The following is a 12,198-nucleotide window of genomic DNA, read 5'->3' as shown; positions in this document are numbered from 1 at the left end:
TGAAGTAGTTTTGAATACATTCACTATCTTAGTCGAATAATTGATTTCCTGATTTCCCCCCCACACCCCTACTCTTCACTGTCTTGTAATTCTCCTGTTTGGATGCACTGCCAGAGCCAAGAGCTGAAAGGCAAAGGCTGTGACCGCTGGTGCACTTCCTCAGATGTTTTAGAAAACCAAATCTCACCTGCGTTGGCCTTCAGGTCCTCGGGGGTCACCATGACAACAAAGCGGATCGCCCTTTCATTGCGAAACATCTCGTAGGACCAGCGGCGGATGGAGCGCATGCATTTCACCGCTGCAATGCCATTGTTGGCGATAAGCACCTGGAGGAGCAAAAGAGATGCTTACAGTATGCTGTTCGTTTAAAAGACTATCTATCTATTCTGCCTTGATATATATTCACTCATTAAACGACATAAAACACACCATTTATTTTCCTCACTGGTTTCTATTCACCATCAAAGGAGTTGAAGGAGTTGAACATAGTGGGCTAAACAAAAGAAAAAAGGAAGGAAATCATTACCTTCTCGATAACCTTGTTGCCACCAAAGCGGGTGACAAATTCAGCAGGAGAAGCCACGGTGAAGTCTCTCTGGAGATCAATGCGCCGGCGGTCTCTGCCCTGCTTCACCAGGTGCAGCCCTGACATGCTGGGCCTGTTTTAAGAAACACAGAGAACGCATGAAGGAAGGAGCAAGGCATTAGGGAGCTGTGCTGATAACTCCAAAGCAGGGTAGACGATGCTCTCTGACGATCGGCAAAGGAAACGGCTTTTCATGCATGCACACACAGTACGCACATTATACTTGAAAACACCACGACAGACAGTAATTTTCACTATGAAATATAATGTTTGTATTAAAGTTGCTTTTACATTTGTATATACTTGTTTATTTTTTTGTACTCTTTTGTATGTATGCACCATATACAACCGGAACATATATGTTATGGGTAAGCTTACTTGGCAATAAACCAGATGATTTTGATTCGAGTTAGTAGAAAAAGCATATTTGTAGAATTTGCTATTTGAAATAATTCTAATTTAATGAATTTATCAAATGTATTGGTGACTTCTTGTGTTGATAAAAAATGTACAAGTAAATGATGTTGTGTTTGATTTGATGTTGTCATTTTAGCAGTGTTTCTTCACTGTTTTTTTTTTTTTATTATTATTAAAGATGTTAATTAAATATATTTTGCAAAAAACAAACATTATATTTCTCTAATTGTGTTAATAACAAACAGATACGTTGTAAGCTCTCATTTCAAGAGCGGAAAACACATGTTTAGGTAGCTAACTGTTCCCGTTTATAGCCCAGGAGATACAGAGACACTGATATCACGTCGTGTTGTTAAGAGACAGACTGGGCGAAGGAAGGAGGAGCCGAGGATGTGACTACTGTTTCTTGGGTTTAACGTTATAGCCCAGGGTGAGATACAGATAATCAGTAGAGGTGATGTGGGAAAGTGTTAGAAAGGCCTTACAATCTTTCCCCTCATGCAGTTCCTTCTGTGAAGATACATGTACTAATGTGAAACCTTGACAACTATTTCTCAGAAACATTTACAAAACAATGCTCGATTCCTAGCCCACAATCTTTCAAATTAAGATATTCTCAAATGCACAAGTACATAATGATAGTGTGTAATGACGTGCGTTCTTCCTTTTTTTTTTAAATATGTAACAAGTTTGTGGACCAATATTCAAATGTTGCCACATTTTAAAATGATGTTGGTGGTTATGGATTAAAGTGTTCACAGATTACAAATACAATTATTCTGTTTGATAACATATTAATATATAAAGCATAGTCAAGTAGTAATCTGAATTAATGTACCCTTATAACTAAATATATTTATTTTAAAATCCACAAACCATTTCAAAATACACAAAGAACCCAGCATGAAATGGGAATAAATTGCCAATAGTAGGGCTATTTTACTAGAGCGGTCAGATTTATTAAATTGTGTAAATTGTTAAAATAAATATTTTCCTTATGTCAATTTAAGTTTTGTTTATCTGTTTTTTGGTCATCTGTGTGTGTTTTGGTATAAACTAGGGGTGCAACAACTAATCGACTTAATCGATTACCAAATTAGTTGCCAACTAATTCAGTCGTCGATTCGTTGGTGACGTCATCACGTGCGTTTTACGCGCCGTTAAGCTACAACGTTATTGGTACTGGAGACATTTAAAACATATATGTCATGTATTATTGATACAAAAACATTATATCGCAGTCTTAGTGTGGCCAGCTCGTTTATAATATGTAAAAAGACAAACAAATGCGTCTATGAGGTATTTTCGATCAGACGAGATCTCTCTCCCCGGTCTGTGTGGGAGGGGCGGGGCCGTTTACACACACGCGGCTGCTACATGCAGCAACACACTGCGGAGGTGGCGGAGAGAACGCCGCTCCGAGGTGTTGTTAAACTTTACCCGTCTCGATGCTCGTTGCCTAAAGTGCAATAAGAGTTTAGCATGTCAGGGCGGTAACACGAGCAATTTGTCTAAACATTTAGCAAAAGTGCTCCACATCCAGAAGGAGGAATGCACCGGGTTCCACTGTCTTTCTAGCAGCTCTGTAGCCCCGTCCACGAGTAATGTTTCCACGTCAGGTGTTATGTATGCTAGCAGCAACACACGGAGTTAACTACATTATACAAACATGGGGTAATGATTTGAGGAAACTGAATTAGTTAGTTTGTTAAAGTTTCAGCTATTCTGTTTACAGTTCTGTCATCAGATAATTTATTATTTGCTAAAACACTTGTTTCTTTTGATGTGAAATATTATTTATTTAATTTAAATGAAAAGCAATGTTCATTTTGTAAACAATTTGCTTAGTTAATTTAATAATATGTATTTTTTAATCAAGTATTCATCTTTATTGTCTTCATTGTTAGTTTCCACATGCCTAAAACAACCTCAAGCTAAATCTAAAAGTTAATGGCTAAATAAGAGCGTTTGAGAAATTGTGCAAGGCATAATAGTCCGAATAGTCGATTAATCGTTTCATTAATCGATAGATTAATCGCCTATCAAATTAGTCGTTTGTTGCAGCCCTAGTATAAACTAAAGTAATGTCATCCAACTGTTGTGTTTGTTAAGTGTATTAAAAGGTGAGTGAAATAAAAGGGTGTCCAGTATAGCCACTGACGGAGCAGGACCAGACACTTTACAGTCATATTGCCTCGTGCTCAGATTTCTTTGAATCAAGCTCCACCCGAAAAGGGATCCATAGGGTGGAGTGGGAAGCCCAGGGGGAGGGATATGATAATCCACTGGGAGGTGTGGCGGTGACTGGGTGTTACTTGGATGGCTGCTTTCTGTGGGCTGATTTTTTTTTTTTTTTTTTGCATCGCTATAGGGTTTGCTCACAAGAGGAAAATGAGTCCCTACTGACAGAGGCCCTGACTTCCATGCAGCTGTGGAGCCGTTCGAGCTTCTGCCCTTTGTAAGTTAGAAACCAGGCACAAATAACAACACTATTCCCGTTGCTGGCAGCCTATGATAACAACATTGAGAAACCATATTTGCACGTGTATCTGACGTGAATCTCAATTCTGTGAGGCTTTAGGGAAAATTCAATTTACAAGCCTCCATCTGTGAGGTTTAGGCAGTTTAAGACCCGGGGCTGGCAGAGATACTAAAGCTTTATACACAGTTCTCCGTCAGCACTGAAAAGCCCCTTTTGACCGTCGCATTGGGACTTTCTGAGTGTGAACATTGTCCCAACTTTCCCAAACCAACATTATGAAGCCTATTCCAGAACTGTTGCCACACAGACTCCGTTCACAAAGAAACCCCTTCAGCAGAGAACCTGGAGAAACCACATTTTTCACATATGCCGTAAGAATGTTTACCCAGATAGACTGAACTGAGTGTTCGTTTTGAATTTAAGGCCTGCTGCGATAGGATTCGTCTCATAGGCAGCTTTTGAATTGCAGTTGTTGTTTTTTTTATAGCTGGAAATACATGAACAAAATAACAGAAAGCAAAGCATGACAAACCATGTACAGTCTGTTAAGTAAAATACATGAAGTTATAAATACAATCATTACAATTTGATAGACAGTAGTGTCTAATAGATTTTAGAAAATAATCCTAAAAAGAAAATGCCACCAGACTGCTTATCTTAAACCCTAAAGATACAGTTATACACACAATATCCGAGACAAATCTGCACATTTAAAAAGCAGAAACATTGTAGTCTTGAGGTGATAGTGTTTTAACCTGAGATTTTGATTGGGGCCTTCAATGTTGTCGAATCCCATTTCGAAGGTGCTGCTCGAGCTATCAGAGGACGGCGACAAGGAGCGAGTCTCCTTTTCCTCCAGCTGCAAGTCCGGCCTCCCTAGGACTTCATCCTCCGAGTTCTCCTCCGACACTGACCCCACGATGAAGTGAGAGTGCAGCGCTGCAACAGCAGGGTTCTTCTTGGCAGCACCGTCCTGCTGTGCCATGGCTGGGCCCCACTAACAGGCTGCGAATACTGGCAGGAAACACCACAGTGGCAGCAACAGTTATAAAGGAGATACAGAGTCCAAATATCAGGGTATGGTGTGACACAAGATTGCCTTTGGCTGGCATGGGAATGCTGTTTGTCATTATTGCAAAAGCGGGTTATACAAAGTTGAGTATCTTGCAACTATGATTGCAACACTTGAACTTAAAATGGGAGTAAAATGCGTGCAGAAAAAAAGTGCGTAAACACAAATGCAAGTCAATAATGACATTGTTTAGATGTGATAGAACCAGAACATTCAGCATTGTTTCAGCCCTAAATAATTTAAATAATTATCAAATAAAATGTATGAATCCTGTATGCAGACAAGTGAGTGCACATTAAAAAATAAACATGTTTAGCCTTTGTAATTGTCGAAAAATAGTATGACTAAAACTTTATGTTTCATAATTTGACTTCAAGGCACAATTTACTGTAAAACAATAAATAGTACATACCCAAGTTTTTTTGACTTCTCATTCGCTTTCTTGTTCAATAGTTAAGTAACTAGAATTCAGTGGAGATAGTGTACTTTTACTCCACTACAATAATATAAAACATGTAGTTAATTTGCAAAGTGATGTGAAATATAATCAACTCTTAAATAAGACTTTAGTTACACCTGGAGTACATTCACAAGCTATCCTGCAGTATACAACATAAGTAAAACTAGTTGCACCTTTACCATATTTGATAACACTTTAATGCATCAATAATTAAAATCTAAACATATAATATATATTATTCTGTAATGGGCCAATCTGCATAATGAAGACTTTTGCCTTTACGTATATGTTGATGCTAATACTTTTTTCAATGTTACTTGAGTAACATATAAAATGCAGGACTTTTACTTGGAACAGAGTATTCATACACGCTGGTAATACTACTTTTACTTAAGTACAATACCTCAGTACTTGCTACTTAGTTACTTTACAAAACTGATTTAATACCAGTCTTATGAAACTTTCAATAAACAGTTTCTGTTCAACCTGCCTTTACGTTGCGACAACTGAAGCGCACGCTCTCAGGTGAGGCACACCTTACCTATCGAATGTGCTCGCAGGACCAGAAAAACAAGCACACAGCAACTATGAGCGGGGGGAACATGACAAAGGATACCGAGAACTGCATTTAAAAAGGACCGAAACTCCGTACTAAACCCATATTGTTTATTAGCATGGCTGGCTAACTGAATTCTAGCAAGCCAATGTTAGCGTGTACCGACTGATACCTGTCAAAGCTAGCTTCCTACTCAGCAGCCGCAGATAAGCTCACGCGCAGATGCTAATAACGTAGTTGTACTGTAAACTAGCTTACCGGCCGGCAGTAACGTTTGCTAATACAATTATACTGGCACTACAGTATTGCTGACTGTCTGCTGGTGTACAGTACTGCAGTGTGGCCGAAAGCTTCAAAACGCACCGTTAAACGAAATATATCAATACTCTTAGATAAACATATCGTCTGGCAACTCACCGGTGGAGATGCACCGAAACGTAATCCTGGACAAGTTGAGTTCAACAGATCAATCGATTAGTTGTGTCTGCCAGACATCTCTGTCTCTAGTGATGTTTCAACAAAATCACATCATGGTGAGGTAACTAACAGACGCTTTAACAGCAGAGAGTGGGGTGATGTGATGATGCGCAGACGGGTTACTCCTGGACGTTGACCTCTGACAGCTACTTCCGCTATAGAAATAGACTGGGTAGAAAATACTTCATACACCATATCATAGAAGACGTTTACTGTAGTCCTAAAATGGCTTCAGCAAATTGTAATACACTTACTGTATATACAATATAATGTATGTTATATGATGAGGTAATACAAATTAACCTTCACCATCTGACATTTTATTTTAAATATATTGTTCCTTATAGATTATTCAAATATTTGACAAGCGAAATATCCTAACATACATTTAACATTGCTCTTAATACAAGTATTTGAACACAATAAAATGAAGATAAATATATAATTGTAGTTTATGACAAAACAAGGCTATTGTTTAATCTGTTTGATATCACTGAAGAAAAGTGTTACTAACAGTAGTACACTCCTAAGATTTCATAGAATCACTTTAATAACATGTATCCAGTTGGTGATAGCAGACCCGGCGTCATGGGCGGGCCCATCCAGGATTTGGGCCCGGCAATAGCTCTGGGCCCGGCCATCCAGGATTTGGGCCCGCTGTTTTAATCAGGGCTGAATACAACATTGTAATTGTTTTATTATTATGTTCAGTGGCGGCGCCAGGGTATACTTGGGTAGGCTACAGCCATACCAATAAATGGCTTAGCCCCACCATGAAAAATGATTTTAAAGTAAGCTAAATAAAGTCCGCCAACTCGCGCGGAGTAAATTGCACAGACAGCAGTTAGTAAGATTGATTTCAGCAGTCACTTGTCTGGAAATACCGAAGACTAGAAACGGTTTGAAAACTTTTGTTACGTAGTGATCATCTTCTCAATAGAACATATTTGATAATGTCTTCTGGCCAATCAGAATCAAGATAACGACGTGGTGTTGTTGCAGGAAGTCCCGACGGAGAATATTTTTGCTGTAGTTACAGTACATCTCTATATACATCGATACAACATTACGTGTTGATAGAAATCAACACGTAATTAAATAAGACCCCACGGTTTGATGATTGATGTGTGGGCTGTCTTTCATTTTGACACACAGAACAATGGGGGCAATCCACCCTTATCCACAATGTAAAGTAATTCACAGCCTCTTCCCTCTTCTCTCTGTGAGGAGCAGCAGGTTCAGCTTTCAGAACAAAGTAACAAAAAACTGAAATGGCATTCATTTTTTTAAAATATGTTGTGTAGTAATAGATTTATTTATTTTTCTTCTCAAGAGAGGACCAGAATGTGTATTTTATGTTAGTATTTCAAAAAATCTCCTGGGGGAGAATCTCCCCAGACCCCCCTGCAGGCGTTGGGTTTTCAGCATGTCAGCTATTTCACAATTCAGTTTTCCCGGGAAATGTAAGTTTCGGGGTGGGCCCGCCCTTGTACATCAAATGCCCGCCCAGACACGTATGTCTGCCGCCGGGTCTGGGTGATAGCATAGTCGTTGTCCACAAAATTCTCAGTTTTAAAGATGATTGTTTACAATTATCAGAGGTAGGAAGTAACTAAGTACATTTACTCAAGTACTGTACTTAAGTACAATCTTGAGATCTTTGCACTTTACTTGAGTATTTCCATTTTGTGCTACTTTGTACTTCTACCCCACTACAATTCAGATATAAATTGTGTACTTCTACTTCACTGCATTTATTTTGTACCTTTAGTTACTTTGCAGATTTTGATGAATGATGTGAAATATAATCAAGTCTTAAATCAGACTTTAGTTACACCTGGAGTAAATTCACAAGCTACCCTGCAGTATACAGAGTCATTACAACTCTGCACCTTTACCAGCTTTGAGAACACTTTAATGATCAATCATTATAAAATATATATTATTCTGAAATGGACCAATCTGCAGAATGAGTACTTTTACTTTTGGTACTTCAAGTATATTTTTACTTTTACTTGAGTCACATTTTGATTACAGTACTTTTACTTGTACCTACCAGTGTATTCATACACTCTGGTATTTCTACTTTTAGTACAATATCTGATTACATCTTCCACCTCTGACAATGAATTATCTGTTTTAGTTTTTATTATCTGCATGTTTTTTGTGATATTCATAACATTTACATAATTGTAATAATGCCATCATGTCAACACATGTTATGATTATATGTATGGCGTGTAGTTTACTGGCCCAAAAATATTCACAGTACTACATTAAACATTTCCTATCTATTTCATCTACTTCTAGAACGGTAGTCCGCAGACAACCAATCAGATTTCTGAGCGATGTTGTGGGCGGTTTTTAAAGGAGTTAGGGGTGTGTCCCGGAAAAGGCTTTCCCACTTTGAGCAGTGTGTACTGCATGTGCTGTTTCTGTGCCGACATGTACAGTAGAAGCAACATTACGATCCCCAGAACAGGGCCGACACTTCACGTGTAATGCTTCCTCATGAAACGTTATACAGTTCCATGGCTTTGTTTGTTATCGCTTGTTTTTTAGGCGTCATGTTCACGATATTTAACACCAAGATAGAACTACTGTTAGAACTACACACTCACTTTGACATGCAACAATAACTCAGTTGGACAGAAATGCATCTGCGTATGAACTTGCTTCCTCCAAAAACGATCCCCTGCTCTGCCTTCAATCAGATTAGTGCAGTGAGAAAAATGTCTGACCATCACGTAAGTTTACACAATACATTTTTATAGTTAAGGACTTTTATTATTTCCTCTTTTTTGTCATGGTTGCTTTGTGTTTGAAGTGCATTTTCGGCTGCACGGGTTCTTCATCTCAATGCCATCAGGTCAGATGTGGGAAGTAACTAAGTACATTTACTGAAGTACTGTACTTAAGTAGCCTACAATTTTGAGGTACTTAGAGTATGTCTATGTTATGCTACTATAGGCCTACTTCTACTCCACTACAATTCAGAGTTAAATAGTGTTTTACTCCACTGCGTTTATTTAATTTCTTAAATTACTTTGCAGATTTTGATTAATTATGGGAAATATGATCAACTCTTAAATCAGACTTTAGTTCCACCTGCAGTAAATTCACAAGCAACCCTGCAGTATACAAAGTCATTAAACGAGCTGCACCTTTGCCAGCTTTGAGAACACTTTAATGATCAATCATTATAAAACATATCATATTATTCTGAAATGGACCAATCTGCAGAATGACAACTTTTACTTTTAGTAGGTATACTTTAAGTATATTTTGATGCTAATACTTTTGTACTTTTACTTGAGTAACATTTTGAATGCAGGACTTTTACTTGTAACTGAGTACTATTCATACACTGTGATTTACTTTTACTTAAGTACAAGATCTGAGTACTTCTCCCACCTCTGCATCAGTCTATCAAGTCTTTTAGTGTCTGAACAAAAATGTATTGCTACTTCGTTTATGATCCGATAGAAAAGACAGGGACCTCATTTGATTGGTCACTTTCTCAAAAGTTGTTTCACCAAGGGAAAATCATTTTGTTTGCGTTCCAATAGTCCATTTAGCTTAGGAACCTTCCTAACGGAGTGAAATGACCCGGAAGTCCCTCAGTGGCAGCCATGATAAGTGCCGTTCCAATTCTCTTAATGATAGGAAAGGAGGTTTCAAACTTCCTTTATAACCTCCTTTGGTTTAGGAAGTTAACCACACCACTGGACCTCCCTCACCGAAAGGAGAGGAGAAAATGCTGCCCCACAATGCCTTGCAGCCGCAGCATTTGCCGTCACTCAACAGTCGGCCGTTCACGGAAACAAACGATTATGACAGAGAAATGGTATCATGAAAGTTACGGTGCTTATTAAAGGGATAGTGGAAATTGAACCCCAAATAGTTTCGTTTTAACTTATATACAAGCATAATTACGTACCAAAACAATCACACCTGATTAAAAAAATATAATAATTGCCTTACGCATCTTAGAAGCACTTTATTGCAGCTTCCCCGAACTTTTTTAGAAACGAAATTATCGATTCAGCCAAACCGGAAGTGAGGAAAACTCAGGAAGACGAAACGATAACAAACCATGGCGTCTATGCAGAATGAACGTGGAAGGGCAAATATACCAGACAAAGAAGAAGGATTGTACGAGGTATCCAGTGATGATAGCGAGTCAGAAACATCCTCTCGGCGTTCCTGCGAAAATGTATAGTTTTAGGAACTGAATCTGAATCCGGTTCAGTAAGCGACGATGGTGAGAATATTGAGCCAGACGATGGACCATTACGTCCTTATTTGTTCGAGCCCGAGGTGATGGAGTTAGTTCACGGCATGGGCAATGGCGAGGATGACCAGGACCAGGCGCCAGATGATGCACCCCTACGCACAAATAATCTTGACTGGTAGGTCCCTAAGCATAGCTCACGCTAGGCGCTATATTATATATTGCAAAAGTTGGTATGCATGCACTGTAGGCCTATGGCTATGCCCGAGGATGACTGCATGTAGGGTACATTTCATAACATACCAGGGTCAGGTTCACATAAATTATCTTGTCACATTTATTATTGTATATGTAACAGCCTTATGGGCATTAATTACATGAATACATTTAAATGAATTGTATACTAGCATGATATACAGGTAGAGCCAATCGGTCTTTTGACGTAGTATGGTCCTAATCCTAGGCTAGCCAGGCTGCCTGTCAAGTGTAGGCTGTACTCACAGTACTGTTAGTCTATCATGTCTATATGATGACTGTAGTGTACACATTCGACACTGTGTACCGGATTATCGGATTACGAGGCCTCCGGTCGCCTAATCGACAGGTAATAAATGGCGTTGTACACAATGGTACAGGCTAATGATGCATTAAATCAGCCAGAAAACATAATAAAATACTCGTTTCTTATGTATTCCACTTTCAATTTGAGCTAGAGACAGAGGAATCTCGAAACAATCGTCAGTAAAATGACGGGAGCACACGACTGCCGAAGTACTCGTCAGCTTCGGCTCCGTGAAGTTTGCCCGTGTTATCTGAACAAATTTCACCCACTGACGACGAATGGCTGGGTTTCTTGGAAACGCATGCGTCGAAACGCCATTCTCTGCATTTGCTGTCGCACTACAGCCATACAAAACACATCTATTCACCATAATAAAGGTCGGCTATTCACATGAAAATTCTATTGAATGTCCGCCAATGTTTGTGCCCGTCTTCCTTTGTTTTCGTCATCACCCGAAGATTCCCGAAGTATTTCGTTTCATTGAGAGGGCGTGGTCGGGAGCAGTAAAATTGAAAATAAAATGAAACTAGGCGCATGAAATTAAAAAAAATGGTTTATTATGCTTATTTTTAATAAAAATACATAAGTTAAACCCAAAATTCGCGGATTTCCACTATCCCTTTAAGCATTTTAAAACGTTTGTGGTAAGTTGCCAAAGTGCTTTGTTTTGAACGTTCATCAGTATTATAATCAAAAAGAGGAATATGAACGTTAGTTTTTACTGAAATTATCAAATAAAGTCAACATCTCACAGTCTTTACTGAGCTGTGTGGGGTTTGTTCAACTTTTAAAAGATGTTTGAATGGTGATATACACAGTGATAGATGTTAAGGACTAACGTTTATAATAAATACATTTGTATTGATTTTAAGATATTTTCATAGTTCATACAATCATACGTATTGGGATCATTTGTATTAATGTGGACCAGAGGGAGAGGGTGACGAGGATAAGTTTCACTTTCCTTTTTTATTTCAATTCCAACTTTGGTCATGAAGAATATGTTTCTCTGTTGTCCACGTTCATAAAGCAAAGCAACAGCATCAGAGCACGGTGCAGAGTCTCTAGATGAGTTTACAGTAGTCCCTCGTTCTTATTAAACATCCATGTTGTAGTCCGCTGTATAGAAAACTGTAGTTTCCATAGTTCCCCCACAGCAGCAGATGCACATTCATGACGTCCGCAGGCGCATCATAAACACGTTGGATAGTGAAAGTGCATTGGGATTCTCTAAAGTACCGCAGTCTCTTCTCCTAAATCCTTTTGAATTCTCCTATCCACTATCCCTTAACCCCGTGACGTTTCACTCAGAGGTCAAGGAATATGAGATAGGGGCTGAAGTCGAATAGTCC

The 12,198-nt window shown here is 38.8% G+C and overlaps 1 protein-coding gene across 11 annotated transcripts in view; it reads right to left on the bottom strand.

Moving 5' to 3' along the window:
* Positions 1 to 6,163, bottom strand: part of acaca (acetyl-CoA carboxylase alpha) — a 43,564-nt gene extending 37,401 nt beyond the window's left edge. For all 11 annotated transcript variants that reach the window (XM_034099832.1, XM_034099834.1, XM_034099833.1 and 8 more), the window contains exons 1-4: positions 5,991 to 6,163; positions 4,241 to 4,499; positions 527 to 659; positions 188 to 326 (exon numbers count right to left, since the gene is read on the bottom strand). In XM_034099832.1, coding sequence (XP_033955723.1) covers positions 188 to 326; positions 527 to 659; positions 4,241 to 4,470 — 502 coding nt within the window. In that variant the 5' untranslated portion in view covers positions 4,471 to 4,499; positions 5,991 to 6,163. The remainder of the gene's footprint in view (positions 1 to 187; positions 327 to 526; positions 660 to 4,240; positions 4,500 to 5,990) is intronic.
* Positions 6,164 to 12,198: the final 6,035 nt, after the last annotated feature.

Source organism: Pseudochaenichthys georgianus, chromosome 14 (assembly GCF_902827115.2).
Source record: "Pseudochaenichthys georgianus chromosome 14, fPseGeo1.2, whole genome shotgun sequence".
In the NCBI taxonomy this organism is placed as follows: Eukaryota; Metazoa; Chordata; class Actinopteri; order Perciformes; family Channichthyidae; genus Pseudochaenichthys; species Pseudochaenichthys georgianus.
This window is presented reverse-complemented; position numbering and strand designations above follow the sequence as displayed.